The sequence below is a fragment of the Thunnus thynnus genome, chromosome 15 (genome assembly GCF_963924715.1).
Source record: "Thunnus thynnus chromosome 15, fThuThy2.1, whole genome shotgun sequence".
NCBI classification, from domain to species: Eukaryota; Metazoa; Chordata; class Actinopteri; order Scombriformes; family Scombridae; genus Thunnus; species Thunnus thynnus.
Window position 1 is genome coordinate 12785194 of NC_089531.1, and position 22176 is coordinate 12807369.

Genomic DNA, 22176 nt, shown 5'->3' on the forward strand with positions numbered 1-22176 from the left:
GATAATATGCAACAGTACTACTTCATAGTAAACCATCCTGAAGTGTTAAGGTGTCTGCAGATAAAAGCAAATTTTTACCTTGCTCCATGCACACAAATTTGACCACTGGACCTTTTATGCAGCCTGTATCGATTCACCCCAAATAGCCCACATACAGACTATACAGACATTAGCTGTAAGCTCTCTGACTGAACTCAGAACTCCACAGAAACTCCAGTTCTCTCTCCTTTTTCTCTCGTCTCTGTATGTTTATGAAGCAGATTCATAAAACCTGGGATAAGTGATAATTTTATGCTCTCGTTGAAACGTTGTCTATTCATGCAGTTGCATCGTTTCCTTTTCTAAAATGTACTTTGCATTCTGTTTTAACACACAGTTGTCAACAGGGGTGACCTACTATGTGTTGCTATTTTCACAGTGGTGCAAAAATATGGTCTGATGACCCCTTTTTTTATGTACACATATTATTTATGTCATTTCTAATCTAAAGTACCTTTGGTTGAATTGTTTCAAAAGTATTATTTGTACTCTTACTTACTGCATGTTTTCCAACCCCAGACATGGTCATGCATTGGCTAATATTTTCCATAATTAGTTAGTTAGTTGTATATTTATTAAGTCTTCATTGATGTTGTCTTCCTCAGATTGCAACAGGATACAAACCCTTTCCCTCATCCCACTACAGCTATGTGACATTAATTGCCCCTCATACACTAAGCATGCCAAAGAAGGCCAAGGCGTGTTTGGACGCATCAGAGCAAGCCCAGAATGCTGTGGCAGTCAGACAAACTCTGCACACCCCAGCTGTGGTTATGGACACCTCAGCCTTTTGCATCATCTGCATATCTGAGCTGTATATTCAGGCATGCAGTGTCATCAATAACTCATGCCGGGAACTCGCTGAGTGACTTTACCACAGAACTCTACAGACTCATGTCCAATTATAGTTAAGAGAGACTTCAGCTCCCTTGTTGCTGCATTCAAGCAACCCAGAAGAAAAATCCTTTTATACATTTTCATCTAGAGATTTCTTATTTTATAATCTTATATAATCACTAGCATGCTGAGTTTGCTCTGTTGTATCTTTCTTAAGAGAAGTCCAGATGTTTTCTACTTCCCTCAGTACTTCTTTAGGCCTACAGAGAGCAGCAAACCCTCCTGAATTGCTCATTTATGGTCAAACACTGAGACAACCTTTATCTTGTGTGTTGTCTGTTTAAACAAATGAAACAAAATAAACCCCTGTAATTTATGGGTAAATCACATGATGATAAGCAGACAGTTCACACATTTTTTTTTTCTAAATTGTACTTTATTTTCTTTTAAAGACATATGTTTTAAAACAGCGATTGTAGAGAATAAATAAAGAAACATTATGTTGTTGTTTTTTTTTTTTTACTTCCATAGGTACATTTATGTAATTAAAAACTCTATAATAAGTGTGTTCATTGTCTTGGAGACCACAGGAATCCTCTTTTTTTCTTTTCTTAAATTAAAAAAGGAATTGTCACATCTCTCCCCGTCATCAAATTGATTACCAAATAAATTAAACGTAAAAAATCAAGATAGAAAAATTCCCAGCCCTTCCTTCCGCTTTGTTAATTTGAAAAGTAGTGGCAGCAGAGAATCTTTAACTCGTGAAGTTTTGTAGTCCTTTTAACTCCATTTTTAAAACCAAGGTATGTACAGTGAGAGGAAATCCATTTCTCTTCCAGTTTAATTACCCCATGTTTTTTAATTTACGTATAAATAATAAAACTAACTCTACATAACAATATTACCAATGGTAATCATACAGAATATTTTCTTTTCCCTCCACCTGTGTAGACTGGCCTTCTGTTAACGCCATAGACCACAAATCACACTATACAGTAGAACCCTGTTCAGTAGAATAACATCAGTGATATGCTTTTTCTTAACATGTAGATCTTGTTGCCGACAATAGAATATGTACATAATATAAATGAATCCAGCTGTGGAATGATAGGAACTCTGGAGCACTTCTGATATTGCAGGTGCTGATTCTGTTGATGTATTTGTTGTTGATATTACTGCTGTTGCTGCTGTTAAGTTAAGCGCATACATGTGATTGCTGCTTTTTGTGAAGTGTTGCTCCTGTGCTATGCGGTTGGTCAAACAACCAAAAAAGGCTGGGGACATCCCAAGTGGTTTTCTTGATTGAACTCTTAGGTTTTTTCCTGGAGGTAAAGAAGAGGAGAAGAGAGAGAGAGAGAAAGAGAGAGGAAAAAAAGAACACAGCACATTTTTAAACCAAATTAGAGAAATAAAACATTCATACATTTCAGTCTTTGGAAGTGGAGTGGTGTCTGTAATACACACTGCTTGCACTGATGCCTCAGGGGAGTCTCAGTAATCAACTAGTGTCCATGCAACTCAAACAGTGACAGTCATACTGCTGAAAGTGTATGCACGTTCTTAGAAAATAGTTTGTCATCTCTTTTTGACAGGCAAATTAATTCAGAACATGCACAGTAGGAATTCTGGTGGGGGATCAACTCTCCACATTTTGGAGATTATGTTACATTTATTCTAATAATATTCAAATCATGTCATTCACCAAACTGTAGTTTCTCAGGAAGGTACAATTTCAGATTCAGCATTTTTTTTTTTTAAAGTGAACTCTAATCATCCATCAAATAGTTTAACTGTGATGCAGGTTGCTACAAACAGGGCATCTGCAGATACCAGAAAAAATGTAGACTTTTTCAGACCTTTTTTTTTAATGTCAGTTTTAGCTTAATTTAAGATCAATTTTGTGTCAGAGTAGAGAATGTGAATCCTCTGTCCCTTATAAATATTGACTATGTTAAAAGCCCCTTAACATGCAGCGGCCTGCTGAAAGCCAAGTCATTACAAAGTCACGCTGTGCAGCAAAAACTTTGCTCAAACCCACAAATACTAGCTCTAATTTTAGATACCGAAATTTCCAGACATGTCAGGGTGGATTTAAGGTAAACTTGTGTAACATTGATGTGCAAAAAAAATCCACAATATTCCCATTTGATGTGGCATAAAAAACATAATCTTAAAGGAAAACAACATATTGCTTCGATATAACGTAACGAATGAATGTGTGAATGAATGGATCACTTAATTATTTATTTTCATGTCATACCATAAAAATGTTCCATCGCACATGGGATTACATGACGTGGGATTTACTTAATTACTATATCACTTTAATGTTACATAACAGGGAAAACTGTATGTTAAGGGGTTTTAAAGTCAAATGAAACATATTGCTTTGTTGCAGCAGAGTTTTTGGTTATTGTGGTACAGAAAAAGTTAGTCTAGGTAGTTTTGAGACTGAAATTGATTCAAACTTTGTATATTTGTGCTTTTTCAGGACCAGAAACATCTTCAAATGTTAGATATTTATTGGAAGCAAAACATTTAATCTCAGATTTTTTTAAGGCCTTCATTTTTTTTTATTTGAACTGATTTCTTACTATTTCAGACTTGTAAATGACCTGCAGATATCCTGAGCCCCTGTGCATTAGACACATTTCAAATTATTATGAATATGAACTGAATATTTTTGGATATGTTATTTCAATACTATGAGTATTTTTTGATTATTATTGATATGTTTTTTGTTTCCCAGAATTTCTACAGAGGAATGCAGTTCCTCAGCCAGCAGCACGTGTCACAGGAACCAAACAGCTTTACCCAAAACCTTCTAGATTGAGGTTAGTGTCTCAGTTGGTACAACACACACACACACACACACACACATACATTCACTTACACACAATTTCCACATCTACTCAATGCAAAACACTCGCACAAATATAAATGCAGCACACACCGTGTCTTCGTCTCCCACTCTGGGCATACAGACAAAAAACATACACAGTCAGTCGTACACAAATACTATCTCGTCAACATTTTACGGGGACACGTTCAAGTACATTTTCAGTCTCACAAAAACCAAACAAAGTTCAGGCACAAAGTCACTTGGAATTGAGTTACAACCAAACAAAAACCCCGCACTCACCGAAAACTACCACACCAACCAACTAAACAAAGGGAATATGTAAGAATGATAATCATGACAGACAACAAAAAGGAAACTAATCAAAACCAAAAAGCCTAAAAGGAAAAAATTCTAATATATCCATATTTCATGGACTAATTTAGCTCTTAGTATTGAGGCTTTTAGAGGACTTAAAAAAAAAAAACAGCATGTCATGATAATCAATTACTTACAGATGCTGAGGTAAAGTGACAGTTATTGATCAGTGTTTGCAAGGATTAAAACCAGGACAAAATAATAAGAGGAAACTCACAACGCACCAAACACAGTTCATGGTCGCCACAGTAACCCGCCATGCAGTTGAGCATGGTGAATCAAGGCAACGGCCCAAAATAAAAATTGCTAATGGCAACCATCACAGGCAATATCGCCACAGCAACCAACACAGGCCAATTAACTTACAACGCAGTGAGAAGGAAGGGGGAGGTTTTAGCGGTTGCTAGGCAACCGTAGCCATAGCGACGCACGTCTCCACGATATATGTATGGACGGGACAGTCTTGAGAGTGGTGTGATGTTTTTTTCAGGAAAAATGGCACATATGGCACAGCACAAAAACAATAAATGAAAAGTAAAACAAAAATTAATGACGGACAGTAGTTGCATTCAACCCTGCGACAGAACACTGGTTAGACAGAACATTTGAACTTCTCGATAAAACTACTTGCTGAACAAAAAAAACAGGAGGAGCCACTTTTATACAACATAGGTATCTTCTGATCCTTGTAATGTATTTCAGACTGATGGTATTTTCAGAGTGCTGCCACCTCATTAAAGTTAATCTACTGTAGGGTTATTGACTTCTTCAGTTCCACATGAAAGACAGCCATTTAAGTACTGAGCTCCCAATTACATCCACTCTGTCTCTTTAACTTCCAGACTCTTTTCAGCTGTCTATCAATCCCTCCCTCAAGCCGATGCAATGCGTCGATACAACTCACCTCCTTCAGTATGGTCTGTTGGCATCCTTGGGCCTCTTCAGCTGCACCTTCAGTCTCTTCATGCCGATTTGGAAGCCATTCATGGCCTGGATGGCAGTCTGGGCGCTGGACGGGTTGTCAAAACTCACAAAACCTGAGTAGAAAAATGACAAAATGAAAGGAAAGAGAGAGAAAATGAAAAAAAAAAGCCCTTCTGGTAGGGTGGGGCTGTAAAGATGGTGGAGAAAAAAAAGTCCCTAAAAAACCACAGACATTTTTTTCTTCGCTGTCACTCACCGAAGCATTTGCTCTGGTTGGTGGCGCGGTCGACAAAGACCTTGGCAGAGATGACGTTTCCGAAGGGCAGGAACATCTGCAGTATCTCAGAGTCGGTGAACTCCTGTGGCAGGTGGTAGATGAAGATGTTACAGCCCTCAGGTCCTGTATGCAAACAGAGGAGAGTCACACACACAGATATGACATGACGAGACAAGACGAGACAAGACAAGACAAGACAAGACAGGACAGGACAGGCAATTGGTGAAATCTGAAGTGTTGAGGAAGATGTGAAAAATTGCTTAGTTAATGCAAGTATCATTACGTGCAACAATAATAATAATTATACATTTTATATATACTGAGTTCTTTTCCAAATACAAAGATGCTTTACATGATGACTTATTAGAAAAATTGAAAACTACAAGCACAGAATACCAGAAAACAGTCGCAAACTAACAAAGAGAAACATAACTCACATCTATTTTCTTCAAAATTACACCTCAGAATTTGTGTTTAATGTACAGATTTGTGAGGGATAATATCTTTTCAGACCGCTGAAGGTCATACTGAAGCCAACAGATTTATAGACTGGATCTTCTGCGTGCCTTAAAGGACTGCACCACTATGTATATAAGTTCAAGTTTACTTCTTAACTACAAATCATATACTGTACTTGACACTTTTTTCTGACCATTTTCAAATGCATGCAGTACAGGTTTAATTTTTTGGGTGTATTTTCCTACTACAGACTACTACATCAAGTCTGAATCCATTCTTGTTAGTGTTGCCTGGCAGTCAAATACATAATGATTGGAAAAGTCTGCTCTGCATTAGGAGAATATTGGCATGACAATAATGTCATTTTGCCCTGGAGGTCAAATTTAATTAGTCAAATTGGTTGAATAATCGAATAAATTGTTTAAAGTCGTTCTTCAAGGGAAATACACTCTCAGGTTTCAGCTTCTCCAATGTGAGGATTTGCTGATTTTCTTTGTTTGATATCGTTGTAAAATAAATATCTTTGGTTGGTCGGACAAACCAAGAAATATAAAGATGTCATCTTAGGCTCTGAGAGATTGTGATGGACATTTTTTTTATTATGTTCTGACATTTTATAGACCAAAGAATCAAATAATCCAAAAAAAATGGATAGACAGATTTGATGTTTACTGTGATAGATTATATAATTGAAGGAAGTTCCAAAAGTCACTAATACATTTTCGTATCATATACAAATCAATGGAAACTAAAGGAAACCGCCTAGAAAGGTAGAAAAAAGAACACATTCAGCTTTTTAAGCGCAGCAGCTTTGTTTGCAAAATGATTATCTTTGATGTAAAGGTGTGTGTGTGATTCGTGACAAATGGGGCTGAAACCTGTAAAACCACCGGTATGTTACTTTTAAGATATGGCAGCGATTACCCCACATTTGTACACAGCTCTTTGAGTTTACCTTCTCGTTGCTGCAGCTGCTGCGGCTGCTGCGGCTGCTGAGCCACCAGTGTGGGCTGGTGGGGGAATGGCTGTCCCACCAGGCCGTAGGCAGCAGGGTAGGTGGCTGAGTGAGAGGAGGAACAGGTGAGCAGAGAGCAGCGTTGAGGCAGGCAGAGCACTGCTAACTAATCATTTTTTTTCCCTTTAAAACAACATCTAACAGAGCTGCATTCCCACCTACTGATTTGCTAAAACTGGGAAGTGTTTTGCATACAGTTTGTCGTGTATGACTCATTCTATAAGTGCTGCAGGTTATTTACATTTTGTAATATGCGCATGTTTTGACTCTGTATGTATAGTAATTGTATATATGTATGTCTGTATGTACATTTCTACTTTACACATGCAGTGTTGGGTAGTCGGGGGAGTGCAAAGGTGATGTAGCTATATTCCATTATGTTACGTAAAAGTCCAGCTTTCTAATATTTATCAGAGGTGGCAGAAATTAATATTTGTAAGATTTTTTTGTTTGTATGCACATCTTTGAGATCAATTTCAATTTTCTCCTATAAACATTGATACCTTCAATTGCCTCTGCAGCATTATTATCAGTAGAAGCAGTGCAATCCTATGAATACATTTATGTCAAAATCCAGAGCTTCTTATAGGACATCTGAAACTGAGCCTCACCTGTGTAGTGCTGCATGCCTGTATAAGCTTGCTGCAGGGGATCCAGGACAGGACTCTGAGCTGTGACACAGTAAACACATCATCACTGACTGCTATATGCATGGAGGGGGGGAAAAAAAAAAATCCTAAATGCTATTTGGGGCACATCAGCACGCTCCAAATAACATTTAATGCTTTAGTTTCATTTCATTTCCTCTTAATTAGACTCTCGCTGTTGCACATCAAAGAAGGAAGCCTGGGAATCTGTGGAGAAATGTTTCATGACAAAAAAAAAAGCCATTCTTTGCTGTCTGGTGTAGATGCTTGTGCGGGATGTTGTGGTTGTACCTTGATAGGCATGAGCCCCATTGGTGTACAGGGCCTCAGTTGCTGATTGGCCGTTGGGTGGAGCTGGCACAGAGGGATAGCTGTTCACTGCGATTGGCGGAGGGAGAGCAGGGACAGGTGTGGCTGCGATGGAGGGCGGAGTGCTGGTACCTGTGGGAGTTCAGACGGCATAAAATACTGAATTCGCAGCAAGAAAAGAGTCGATTCTTGTCATTTATCAGATAAAAATATGAAACATTTGCTGCTCTTTGTTTCACTCTAAGTTAAAGTACTGAATACTGAGTGTTTTGGCTGCCTTGTCAGAGTATGTAAGCAATTTTCAGATAACACTTAAGTAATTCTGACAACAATTGTTATTTATGACATTATATAGTAAAGACTTTAAGATTTAGCAGTAATTGGTTCCAAATATGGACCCAACAAGGCCAGGCCAATAAATCTGATTGCTTATTGCAGATACAATACCGTGCAAACATTTTAGGCACTTTAGATGTTTAGATTCTTATCCGTAATGCAATACCATCAGAATGGCATCTGACCAGTCCCAAATATATTCTGCAGCATGACAAACATCCAGCCAGAGTCATAAAGAACTATCTTCAGCCACAAGAGGGACAAGGAGTCCTGCAACAGATGGTCTGGCTTCCACAGAGCCCTGATCTCAACATCATGGAGTCAGTCTGGGATTATATGAAGAGACAAAAGCAACTGAGACGCTTAAATCCACAGAATAACTGTGACAACTTCTCCAACATGCTTGGAACAACCGAACTGTGTGCAGGTGCACTGAGGAAAACTGCTGCTGATTTAAAGGCAAAGCATGCTCACACCAAATACTGATTTAATTTAGATTTCATCTGTTTATTGGACTTTGTATGAAGTTAATTGATAAATAAAAACTATTCATGGTATTATTTTTGAAAGCAGTGCCTAAAACTTTTGCACAATACGGTATATTCAAATGTCAAATATATGTTTGAGGTAGTTCATCCACCAAAGAACAAGTTTATTTTTTATACTGTAAAATGTCTTGCTCACATATCTTGATCAAAATTCTTTGAAAAAAAAGTAATTTAAGAGACTCTTTAAGAGATCCTTTTGTCGGCCAATATATTTTTATCTTATTTTTAAACTCTCAATATTGGTATCAGCCTCAAAAATACAGTATTAGCTGAGCTATACAATCAAGCAGGGTACAGAAACTCTAACTCACTCTCCATATTACTGTCATTTCTGCCTTAGATGTAAAAGCTAACATGGCTAACATAATGACAGACTGAGAAAAAAAAATAGATGTTTGTTATTTTGTCCTCTTAGGTCCACCTCTCATTGTGTATCTGTCCTCATATTTCAAGCAGAAATCTAATCAAAGCAGGCCGGGCCAGACATCTCAGCCTCTCATTACCTGAGGAGGGGGTGATGGATGCGATCGGCGTGGCAATGATGCTGCTGGGGTTGAGTGCGGCGAGCTGCTGCATCTGAACCGCCGCCACCGTGGCAACAGGAGAGAGGTAGGCCGACTGCGCCACCAGGGCCTGCTGCTGCATCAGCTGGAGGATGAAGAGGTTGAGAGAAGAGGAGACAGGAGGAGGAGGAAGGAAGGAAGGAAGGAGTCAGAAGATGGGGAGAGATGAGGGGGAACGAACAAAGTCACATTCACATCGGTCCAGATTCTAGTCATAAAAATCGAATATGCTTAATAGAATTGCAATGGCTCCGGTCTGAGCCTCAATCAGGAGTCAATATGTATGAAGGCCACATCTCTGGATACTGCAACATGACACAGGCCAACTGTCCTTGATGACCTGTTCTGTTTTTGCAGACCACTGCAGACACTTTATCATCTTCATAGTCAGTCATTAAAGCCAAATCAGGCTAATAATTGCTCTTTAAATCATGTATTCCTGGTCTAAGCTGCAAGGTGAGAGCAACAACATTTAATCCTGCCTCTGCTTTTGTGTCGTTTTTTAAGTATAGTTACACTTTGGTGATGATTCCTTTTTTTTTTAAGTCAGCAATTTATTTATTCATTTTTTTAGTTTTTGACGAGGTTTAGTACACATCCATTACACAGTAAAAATGTTGTCAGACCTCCTTTAGCATCACAAATTGGATATATATAAATGAGCCATATCTGAAACCATTTGTACTGAACGGTCAATTAGCAAAGACGAGAGCGGTAATCTGACTTTATTTTAAAATGTAATTTATAATTTTTCTAATTAAAATAATGACGTTTGACATTAAAACTCTTCTATTAGAATCACATGAGTAAGGTTTACGTTTCCAAAAAGTTAAAGGTGAGTACATTTTGAAACAAATATTTTTGGTTTGATTTTCTTTTCTTTTTCCTCATGCTTCTGTATATGTATTACTGGAAGATGCATGTTTTGTAAAATAGCAGTGTCTTGTAATCTCATGTGACATGGGTCAGATGTAAAAATAACTAACTAACTAACTAACTGTTCTCTTTCTAAACTGAAAAGTAGTGTGTGTGTGTGTGTGTGTGTGTGTGTGTGTGTGTGTGTGTGTGTGTGTGTGTGATCCTCACGGCCTGTGTGTAGGCGTTGTAAGCCCCGAGGTGCAGGGTCATGGGACTGATGACTCCCAGCTGAGAGGCCACCTGCTGCATCCGCCGGAGCCCTCGCTCCTTCTCCGAATCAGCAAACTTCACTACCAGACTGGACGAGGCGCCCTGCAGAGGAAATGAGGAAAGAACTCCGTCTGTCTGACACTTTCTCACATCGCCACATCAGAAAAAATATCACCATATAACAGGTAATAATGTTCCTGTGGTCTCTGGATCTAATACGCTGAACATGTAATGGCTACGTCCCTGGTTCAAGTCTGGTCAGGGACCTTTGTTGTAAGGTATCCCTCCTCTCTCCACTTCTTTATTGTCAGCTCTACACTGTCACTATCAAATCATGGCACAATTTCTGAAAAATACTTTTAAAAAACAAGGTTATAGTGCAAAAATCGGTTGCTGATTTGACATTTTTTGTAGATCACCACACAACAATAAAACTTACATTTAAAATAAATAAATAAAATATCATAAAAAATAGTTAAATATCTATTTGTGACATAAAGGTAGTTGTTCTTTTAATTTAATCGACCTGCACCTACAGCAGAAAAAGAGATGAGCACATTTTACAAAAACGTGGTCCTCACAGTGTGTGTGTGTTCATGCATGTGTGTGTGTGTGAGTGTGTGGAGGAGGGGGGGGGACAGAAGTGGTGACTGTTAGCTGAGTCACCATGTTGAGTGTCTTAAATAGCTGGATTTGGAGCATCTGAGTGTGTTTTTGAGTATATGTGTGACCGTGTGTGTAAGTGCAACTGGGTGTAGCTTCATAGTTTCTGTGTGTGTGTGTGTGTGTGTGTGTGTGTATGTGTGTGTGTTAGCGTGGACTCACCGGTAAAGTACGGCTCCCATGCAGAGCGTTGATGGCGGCCTGGGCCTCTGCGTTGCTCTGGAACTTTACAAATGCACACCCTACATGAAATGACACACCATTAAATGTGGCCTCACACACCCACACCCCCCAACCACACACACACGCACACCGGCACACACACACACACACACACACACACACTCACTGTATACAGAAATTACTTCCCTTTAAAAATACATTAGGAGCCATCTTACATCTAGTGCTTCATCAGTTACTGTGGCATCATTAAACATGGTCCACAAAACATTCATTGCTTCATGAATCACAGCCCGTAAACCACCAAACGCATCATTAGCCATGACCCATAAAACCTATTGCGCCATTAGTCATGCCTCATGCAACAAACGCAGAAAAATCTCACATCTGTGTTTGAACTGTCACCGTACTTTGATTTACATGGCAAATATCATTAGCATTGTTGTTGCTGACAATAGTCATTTACATTCACGTGATGGTAATGTGCTGAAAGGCTTAATGCTCAGGGCTGGATAAAAATCTGAACAGTAAAACAAAGTCAATGTGACTTTTACAGTCATGATCTGGCCCCAGTTGCAATAATTATCTGTGTTTTGGACACTGTGGTGGGTTAAGTTTAGTTACCCTGTTTATTTTTTCCCCCCCTGGTGGAGTGTGTGTCCTTCTCAGACATGATTTGACATTACCTTTGCTGGTGCCATCAGGCCCGCGGAGCACCGTGCACTCCTCTATGCTGCCGAAAGGCTCGAACATCTTTCTCACATCGGTGTCCGTCTGCTGTTTTCCCAGCATACCCACAAATAGCTTCCTGTCTTCTAAGGGGAAGGAGATCGCCAAGATGGGAGAAGGGAGAAAAAACAGGATAATGTGCGGATAGTACAAGATTAAAGAAGGAAAAATGTGGGAGTAGATGTTTTATGAGAGAGGTAATACAAGCAATGAAAAAGCAGGAGTCAACATGCGTACATGCATGAATAATAAAGAAATGGAAGTATGATAAGCAGTTTTCTACAAATCCACAAACCATGCCTGGCCTGCTATACTCGAGAGCGCCACCAGAGTGCAGTAGCATGAACATGACAACAAACAAACAGCATCTGGCGGTGACTCAAATGTTTGTCACCCTCTGTTTTGTCAGAGAAGCTGCTCCGTCTGTCCCCGTCTGTGAAGGATCAGACTCGTGTTTCTGCATGTTTCAGCTCATTCACTACAAATCACGTACACCTTACATTATCGCAGACTACTCCGTGAAGCATATAGTTTTACAATTTTTTTTAATTTATTTTTCCTGTCACCCAGGCAGCCATTTCTTTCCCCATTTATTTTAGTAAGGTATGAAAATCATCTGTTGTAGCTCGAGATAGAAAATCGATCACATGGCATCGCCTTTGTTGTTTTGTTACATGATATTGCAGTTGAAAACGTGGACTGGTAAGAAAAGTCTGCCTGTATGGTGTGTTAATGAGGTGGATTTAAGAGCCACCTGCTAAAAGGGTACTGAGTTCACAAGCTATGTTGTCAGAAACTACAAGCCTTTTTCCACAGCAGACATTTTGACTCGTCTTAGTAGAAAAAGCACAGGCGCTACTACTAACATTAACGATGGCTCAGTTCTATTTAAGTGTCCCAGTAAGCCATGACAGTGAGAAAATGAGACTGTAGCAGCTAAATGGAATTTAGCCATCATTAATTTAATTTTTTTTTACACCTGTGCTCTTCCTACTGTGACACAGCTGTGGTTCAGGAGGTTAGAGCGGGTCATCCACTTATCGGAAGATCGGCAGTTCGATTTCTGGCTCCTCCAGTCCGTGTGTGGAAGTGTCCTTGGGCAAGATACTGAACTCTCTGATTGGCAGGTTGGGACCTTGAATGGTACCCCCTGTACCCATTCAGCATATAAAATGTGTGTGAATGGGTGAATGTGACTCGTAATGTAAAAAGTGCTTTGAGTGGTCGGACGACTAGAAAGGCGCTATACGAGTACAGTCCATTTACCATTTACGTCAAAAATGTCCTCTGTGAATAAAGGTCTATTAGAAATCATGGAGGCTGTGAAAGGGAGAATTTTCTCATTACTTATGTGCCAACTCTTAGAGCTCAGATATCACAGCTTTTCTACTACCTACCATCTAAAGCCAGTTTTAAGTGTGCGCAAGTTGATTTTTAAATGAAAGTACACTATGAGTTGTAGAAAATGTGGAAAAAAAACCCTGCAGAAACACGATCCTTTAAGTATTTGAAAAATCTAATTTTTCAATCTTATTTCTAGTCTAAATTAGATTTTTGTGCTCACAAATGTTGAAAATGATTAAGTGACTGACTGAACATTTAAAAAAAAAAATCATCTTAACAGGTGACTAAATCAATCTGAAATCATAGTTTTGTTAACACAATAATCTGCCAGTGGGATGATAAAATCTTAAAATAGCCAGTTTCTAGATGTTTCTTTTCTTAAATCAAGTGATATTAATTCTGATGACGTGACAAGATATTGTCATGTTCTTAGAAACTGCACTCAGTAACCCGTAAAAGTAGTTTAAGTGAAAACAAGTCCTTAAGCGTGGATACCAAACTAAATGGCTTGTTAAAATGGACAGTTTAGTGGTTTGCACAGTGAAGCTGTTCTTGTTTGGACAGGTGTTGTGTTCCTGAGTTTGGGGGACAGGTGTGTCTCTTACCCCCTCTGCTCTCGCTGTCTGCCGGCTTCACCTGGATCGGGCGGTTCATCTGGAAAGAAAGAGGCCATGAAGCATTTGCACAAGAAATATAAGAGAAATAAATGAATTTATATGCAAAAAAAAAAAAAAAAACCTTGAAAAAAGACGATACTAAATGGCAATTAATCAAAATGTGGCCACTAAATTACAAAAGATGACATTCATATCTACATACTTCATATAAATGCTTTATTTGTGTAATATGACGTAATAGTGACACGTGTTCATGTATGGATGTTTGTGTCATGTGCACCAGCCTCCAACATTCACCCACTAATTTCCCTCCTTCCCTTTTTTTTTTTTTTTTTTGCCAACTCTACTCCAGCTGACACTGATATGTGTGATATTACATTCACGCAGCGTTGTACTCTCTCTCTCTCTCTCTCTGTCTCTCCCAACCTCCTCTTCTCTCTGAGTCTCTCTCAGAATCTGCTCTAATCCTGCCGTCTATCGCTCCTTCTCCCCCCCTATCACACAAAACCAGGAAAAGCACACACCCACGTGGGATTGGGGAAGTGATAAGATTAAGAACAGTCGCCGGCTAATCTGGATTACAGGAGCACACAGCATCAGAATAGTGAGAGATTCTGAGCCTGACGGAGAGGCAGAGACAGAGAGACAGAGAGAGAGAGAGAGAGAGACGAGGGGGGTTAGAGAGGAAGGAATAATATCTAGGAGGAAAAAAAAACAAGGAATAAAAGAATGACAAGGAAAAAGGAGAGCACACACAACACAGAGAGGGATTAGGCGACCTTTTCATAATTCATCAAAAGACATGCCGCTGAAACGCCATTTTTTTTTCTTCATTTCTCCACAATTGTCGTCCCCATTATTTATCAGAAACCTCCTATATAAAACTGTGCACACACCAGTGCCTCAGAGCCTTGTCTTTCAAATGTATAGAGCAGAAAAAAAAAAGGTGAAAGGACGTATTGAATGAAATGAAGAAAAGAAGGAACAAGAGGGGCCAAAAGGGAGAAGGGTGGGATTGAGAGGGATTGAGGAGCATATGGAGGAAAGGATGGAGGTGGGGGATGTGTGTGTGTGTGTGTGTGTGTGTGTGAAGGGGAGGGGCGGGTGATGTTGGTGAGGAGTTAGGGTGAGAGCAGCAGAGTGACACTCTGTTAACTGTGGCTTAATGAAGGTCTTAATTATGGAGCTGGTGACATTTCAGCCAGTCACTGATCCTGTGTCACTGATTAATCCGTTGTGATCAGTCACCAGGAGACACTATTGATTGGCGAAGCTGTCGCGCTCAGCCGCCATGACGCGCATGCCGCCAGCATCCGCACCACCGGCTGAAACACCTGCTGCAAAGGGCCCCCGTGTCTCCTCATTGAGAACGTCCAATTGATTGCACCAATTAATAGGACGACGGAGGGGGAAAAGTCTCCAAACCATCTTCTAATCAGTCAAGCAAATGCAGTCAGTGAATAGTAATTTATGTTTAAAGTATATTCTACTACATTTCGTCTACTTAAAATGATAACATCTTCACTTCTCACTGGTCCCACGTGAGAAAAAAAATCATGTACTTGTGGTGTTGTAAGGTGCTTTGGATAAAAGCTCTCAACAAATATCACTTATGTTCTTATAAAAGCCTCCATTCATTGTCTCTTGCCCACTATTTACCACTGTACCAATCTCTTCTCATGCTGTGCACCAATGCATTGAGTGCAACAACTAGTGTGCAGCACTACTTGCTACTGTCAGCCACTAAACTGACATATATGAGACACTCTTATACTGAGATAATGTTTGGACTGTCTGTTGTGTTTTAAACATTAAACTACGCTTTGCTCTATTCTTACTCTTCATTTATACTCTTTTATGTTGCTGTGTGTTTTTGAACATGCAGGACTGCAGAAACAGATATTTTAGACTTTTATACTGAATTAATGAGTCACCCATTCCCTGTTAATACATATTTCTAGCTAGTCTAAGGGACCTAGTAGACTTGTGGTTACTACATGATAATTTTTTTTCATTGTCTGTCTCTCTTTGTGTCACATTTATTTAATCCACAATGCTCTCTGCTTGTTCGTTTGTTTTATTTGTCGGTGCATTCTGTAGGCCTATTTTATGGAAAGAAAAGGTGAAAAAGTGCCTTGAAGTATTTTTTAAATATAAATATATCAAAAAGAGAATGTGTATGAAAGCAAAGAAGGCAACTTTAAATCCATATTAATGGGTAATTGATAGTTAAATATACATGAGCAATTTTATTTTAATGATGAGGTATGAACCTTTTTAGCCAATTTTCTTTCCACCACACCAAAAAAAACATACATGCACATACATCATACTGTTTGGATCATATAGGCCTACATTTCTAAATGCTTGCTAATGTTTGCTAGCAAGCTCCACAGCCTATATCCACCAAAATTGGAATTGATATTTAATCAAGGTTGGTAAAAACCCTGGGGCCTTCATAACTAATACTGAAGACAGGATCTAGTTGTGCTCAGTGTTTGGGTCCTGAGAGACCAACATGAGTAGACAATTTTTATTTTCTGAGAAAAAAAATACTGTCCAGCTACAGAAGGAGACTCACAATGCAAAGATGAGAGATAATTTATAGTGAAATATCTCACTGAATTGTAGAAATCAGAGCTGAGTCTTGCGACGACCTCATGGCGGTAGTCTAATGTGACATGTTTGAATGATAACATGTTTGAATGTTGGCCCATATTTCAGTGCAGGAAGACAAACAGTGAAGGCCGGCCGTGGTGGCGGTGATAAGGAGGAGCGCGGCAGATGGCTCAGGAGATTGGAATTAGAATATACAAGAGGGGAAAAAACAGTGAGAAGTGGAGGCCATCAAGGCTGTGCCACTTCAGATCGGCACAGCAACCGGCCCCGCTGCTCTGACGAAGACCAAGCTCGCATGGCCATCGTCATGACAACCCCTGCGATGAGCACACACACACACACACACACACCCTTACACACACACACACACACACACATCAGGTAAACAAGGTTGCCCTGAACTACGTGCGTAAGAGACAAGTGGAAAAAAAAAAACAAATGAGGAGGACAAAGGGTGCTTCTAGGTCGGGAGATAGAGGGATTAGATGTACACGTGTGAGAGAGGAAGAGGAGGAGGAGGAGGAGGAGGGAGACGAGAAGGAAAAATGAAAGACATCGGAAAAAAAAAAAAAAAGGATGATGGAGGGATGGAGGGAGGGTTTGTGCCTGTTGAATGTTGGTGCTGCCTCGAGAGCAGATGCAGAAGCAGGGAGAAAAATATCTCCCTCTAAGCCTAAACCACTAACACACACTTTACAGTAATTTGCTCTCTCCCCTCCTCCTCCCCCTCCTCCTCCTCCTCCTCCTCCTCCTCCTGTTGCTCCCCCCCCCTCCATCCACTCCCCTTTCTCTCTTAGGCTTGTTTACAAAAACAGTCCCATGCTGTGCACAGACAACACACAGGCAAAAACCTGCCTGATCAACAGCCCATTTCGCCAGTGTGTTTTTTTTTTTGCTATTTGCTATCCCCCCCACATGCACTCTCCGTCTCCAAACACGCGGCGATATCATACACAATCATCCTCCGACTAAAGACACACACATTGTTCCCACACACACACACACACACACACACACAGTCCTGTCTTCTCCTGGCTGCCTCTCGCTGTCGGTCACAGCAACATGAGCACACATACTTAATCTTTTTCGCTCTGTGATGCCCTGGGGGATTTCTCTTAGGATTATGAGATATTAAATCCATAGATTATCCAATCAAATCACAGTTCGACCCCTTTGCTATAATGCATGACCCCCCCCTCCCACCACCACCATGCCTTCGATAGGCACCGAGGAGTGGCACTCGCTCCCCGTGTAAATACATTTTCTTCTACTACGGCAGCCTAAATGTGTTTTAGATAGAGGATCGTTTACAGTCGGAGTGAGTAAAGCGTATTGATGATGACATTTTTCCTCCCCTTTCTATTATGAGCCACAAAGTAGATGATAATCTGTATTCCCTCAGATCAACCCGGCCAGTGTTGTTAAGTCTATATAGCGGGGCTGCTGCTGGGTGAGGGTGACACATTTTCTGTCGCCGGTTTTCTCTCCAATTTCAATCCATTTTGCCTTGTCTGCCTTGAGAAGCAGCCGCTCTGAATGGTAAATATATCAGCGGAGACCATCTCCTGTGCTCTTTCAAGAACATTTACAGCAGGGAGGCAGGAGTTGGAGGTGGGTGGGGGGGAGGGAGGGGAGGTGTGGGGAGGAGGGGGTGGGGGGTGGGGGGTAGTATAGCTGGGTGGGGCGGGGGGCACAAAGACAATTTTCCATCTTCGCCTCCCCTCCGCTCCATCACACAGCGCTGGTCATTGCATCGCGCCGGTCGCCTAGCAACCTGGCATCCCTCGTACCAGCCGTCTCCAGGCAACGAGACCTGCGACCGTAATCAACCTGCCACCTCCCGCCTCCCCCCCTCCCCTCCCCCCCTTCCTCCCTCCCCGTTCTGTTCCTCTTCTCGTCTCTGCTGCTTTCACTCCCTCACTTCTCCATCGTCCTCGTTGCAAATGCACTTACGCTGGGACGCACTTGTGAAACCACCCGGGGGGAAAGAAGAAGCACAGGTGGAAATTGGTATATTCACAGGCAAAAAAAAAAAAATAAAAAAAAGGGGGGGGGGGGATATTAATAGATGCAGATGATTGTGAGCTCGCACACAAAAGAGTTGGAACAAAGCAAAAGAGGCAGGGACAAAAAAAAAAAGCATAGATGCACAAGTACGCTCTGATAATGTTTCTATGCGTGGATGCACACACAGATGCGCACACACACACATGGGCGGGCAGGCACACAAAGCGGGCCTCAGAGAGAGAGAAAGTCTCCTGAATTCAGCCAGTCGCTAAATCAATCAAACACAAAAGAGACTGACAGCACAACGCTTGTACAGTTCAATAATATTTAATCAATGATCCGGTCTACAGTGTCAAAGCCGCTTCCCCAGTGTCGTCTCCCTTCTCCTGCAGGGTTCACTAGTCTTGTCCAGGATCAAGCTGACAGTTCTTGAAGCCGACGTTCAGCCTTTTTTTGTCAGACAGCCAACAAAACTCCTTCAAAGTGGAGAAACTGAATATCAAAGAGTAAATTTCTAACAACACTGGAGTTGACTCTCAATTGTTTTGTCTCTTCTGACTGTTAAATATTCATGTCAAGTGTTGTTTGACTCGACTCAGTGGAGCAGAGGGGGAAAAGAACTGAATCATGGACAGATTTCTGTGTGTGTGAGTGTGTGTGAGTACAGATACGGTCCATGTCCTACTTTTCTCTTTTTTTTCTTCTTCTTCTTCTTTTAATTCGGACATGGTTTACACACTTTCACTCCACCGTGGCGCAGCGTGTATGCAGACGCACGCATGCACACTCATTAGATTACCAGCCCTATGCCAGAGTTTAAAGAGCCTAATGAGTTTTGTGACAACAACCCCTTTCCACTTCTGTGTGTGTGTGTGTGTGTGTGTTCCCTTAGCGCACACACAATCACACACACGCTCCCCCAACCCCCCGAAACATACTATTTCTCAGTAACAGATGTCTGTATTTAAGCTGATAAACACACTGCCTCAGTGCACCTCCAACCCCCTCCAACCTTACTGCCACCCACTGTTCATTATGTCAAACTTTCATTCATTTCTTCCTCCCCTCCCCCCACCTCCTTTATTGTCCCCCCTCCCTCCTTCATTTATCCAATTTCTCTCTAATTCACACCCATTTACCACCTCTAAAAATCCAATCTGCATCCATCATTACAGTCGCCCTGGAGTGACGTACAGAGGACGGGCCCCCTTTTTTTTTTGTTGTTGTTGTTGTTGTTGTCGTCAGCCTTGTCCTGCACGTAGAGGTCCTGCATCGTCCCCCGTTGCTCATTGATATGCATGCGTATGTAAATGAATCGACGCATGAATGCACACTTAACTCCAGATAGATTCATCAAGTGAACATATTCGCTCTGAGGCGCGCTAATTGCTATCATCATCATCATCATCCCCGCGACTCGCTGACATGCAAGATATAGGCTACATATGGAGGCGCTGCACTATCTGCTTATTGTCAGATACATGAAATAACATGTTAAAGGGTTACATGCTCATGGTCACATATCATAACAGCTCGTGTTCGGGGACGCAGTGAGCCAAATCTGAACATTTACCTTCTCTACCTTTCTGTATTCTTCTACATTAATTGCCTTCACTATAAAATATTGTCTATAATAGAAAGATTGAATGAGTCTACAATGCTAACAGGTATATAAGAGACAGTTAGCATCACCCTGCAACCGTTCAAGGCCTGTGTGTATCTACAGCAGAACATTTGTTCAGATATTAAGGCCACAAATTACAGCTTTCTGGAACTACATCCGCCTATCTCATATCCTGCGTAAAAAGCCTGCGCTATATTTAGCATAAGCATTTATTTCAGACTATTGATAAAACCCCTCTGTCTGCTCCGAGTCCTTATGGCTGAGTAAATGTCAGGCTTAGTCAGATGTTCCACTCAAAGAAGGCTCTCTCCTCTCGTATGGACAGCTTAAACAGAGAGAGGGCCCTCGCAGCACAGATTTTACTCTCGCAGATAGTGAATGAAGAAACCTGAGAGGAGCCCGTAATAAACCCAGCAACTTCCATCCATCCATATCTCTGGATGTGTACTCTCCACAGGCGCGGGAGAGGGGGGGGGAGAGACATGGGCATGAAAAAAAAACACAAAAGCAAACAGACATTTACACACAGCCGCACACAGTTAGTGCAAACACCTGCCCTCCCTTCCCCCGCTGCACATGAACACACACACACACACACACAGCTACTTCCTCACTAGGGCGAGATATTAAATAGTTATTGCATTTAAAATGAACAGTGTGGCATTGTTGCAAATATTAATTCAACTAAGTGAGTGTTGATGAGGGGCAATATATTGTGTCTCTACTGGAGCAGATAGGAGCTTTTAATGGCAAACAGCAACGCGGCTCATTCAACAGTTATACATGTAGGTTTTGCCTCTTTTTTTTTTAATGTGGCATAACTGGACGTTTCTGTCTCCATGAGCCTCACAGCAGCCGACAAGCCAAACAAACTAGTGTCCGCCTGGGACAGTAGAGCGATAAAGCGATAAGAACAGAGGGGACATGAGCACAAGATGTCCAAGCAGGACAGAATGAGACTACAGCTCAGGAGCAAATTCTCTTCCCCCAACCTCCATTTCCACACATCCTCTCAGAGTGAGTCTGTGTTATTACTCCTGTCTTTTTTTCCTCTCCACCTTTCTTTCACTTTTTCTTTTCTTGCTCTCGGCTCAATGTGCTTTTGACACTCTTCCTCCCCCTCTCACTTACAGACGGACTCTCTCACCTGAAATTAAACACAAGGCCAGGTGCCACTCCGATACAACCATCTGTTCGCCCCTGCCTGACTTCTTTCTTTCTTTCTTTCTCTCTTTCTTTCTTTCCATTGTTAGCAGAGAATAGCAAAGAAAGGAAAAAAGCAGTTACTTTCCAGAGAGGAGAAATGCTTTAAAAAAAAAAAAAAAAAGAAAAAAAAAAAAGCAAGAAGTGTTAATGACATCCTTCAGCTTTCTCCACATTCAGGTGTGCTTTCAGTTGAGCTCCCTCCTCACAGTCCTGTAATTGCTTTCATGTTATTTCTTTTGTATCGCCCCGGCCATGAGATGCCAAAGTTAATTATTCTTTGGCAGTGCAGGTGCAATTAGATGACAATTACACCACAGCTGGTAGCAGGGGTGGGAAGCGGTTCTTGTCCGTGTGGGCGTGTATGGAGCTAATAAGATGGTTTTCGTCTTTTTCTTTTTTTTCTTTTTTTTTTTTTTAGCAAGGGGGGAGGTTGGGGGGGGATTGAGAGAGAACACAGGAGGGTTTAGCTTGTTCCACACGGCTTAGAGGTAAAGAGGTTGTGAGGAGGAGAGCCGCTGGGGTAGAAACACAGGGGGGAGAAGGCTTTTAGCCAAGGGGCATTGGGCCTGCTGATCCCCCCAACGAGAGGTCAGGAAGGTCATGCTACTGTCACGCTAACAATGGGATTTCTTTTGTTGCCAACCCAATACCAGCCTGCTCCTTTAAACTGTCTCTAGGTCCCCTTCTCCCAAAAAAAAAACCCCTTCCTGCCATTACAACAAAATACTAGTACTGAAATGATTAGTCAATCAACAGAAAATGTATTGTAAAAAACAACAACTCAAGAAATCATTTCAAGTCATTTATCAGGAAAAATTAAAAATATTTGCTGGTTCAAGCTTTTTAAATGTGAGGATTAGCTTTTTTGTGGTTTTATATCCTTGTAAA

At 41.0% G+C, this 22176-nt stretch overlaps 1 protein-coding gene and 1 long non-coding RNA gene across 3 annotated transcripts in view; one reads left to right on the top strand and one right to left on the bottom strand.

The window, feature by feature from the left end:
* LOC137198735 (uncharacterized) overlaps window positions 1-5059 on the top strand; it is a 9814-nt gene extending 4755 nt beyond the window's left edge. For both annotated transcript variants that reach the window (XR_010931672.1, XR_010931671.1), the window contains exons 2-3: window positions 3626-3710; window positions 4936-5059. This is a non-coding gene — a long non-coding RNA (uncharacterized lncRNA). The remainder of the gene's footprint in view (window positions 1-3625; window positions 3711-4935) is intronic.
* The window catches only part of celf3a (cugbp, Elav-like family member 3a), a 27286-nt gene continuing 6445 nt past the window's right edge, over window positions 1336-22176 (bottom strand). The window contains exons 4-14 of the mRNA XM_067612653.1: window positions 13821-13869; window positions 11829-11957; window positions 11125-11204; window positions 10258-10401; window positions 9112-9256; window positions 7707-7856; window positions 7380-7439; window positions 6709-6813; window positions 5274-5417; window positions 4998-5130; window positions 1336-2198 (exon numbers count right to left, since the gene is read on the bottom strand). Of these exons, the coding sequence (XP_067468754.1) occupies window positions 5003-5130; window positions 5274-5417; window positions 6709-6813; window positions 7380-7439; window positions 7707-7856; window positions 9112-9256; window positions 10258-10401; window positions 11125-11204; window positions 11829-11957; window positions 13821-13869 (1134 nt within the window). The 3' untranslated portion in view covers window positions 1336-2198; window positions 4998-5002. The remainder of the gene's footprint in view (window positions 2199-4997; window positions 5131-5273; window positions 5418-6708; window positions 6814-7379; window positions 7440-7706; window positions 7857-9111; window positions 9257-10257; window positions 10402-11124; window positions 11205-11828; window positions 11958-13820; window positions 13870-22176) is intronic.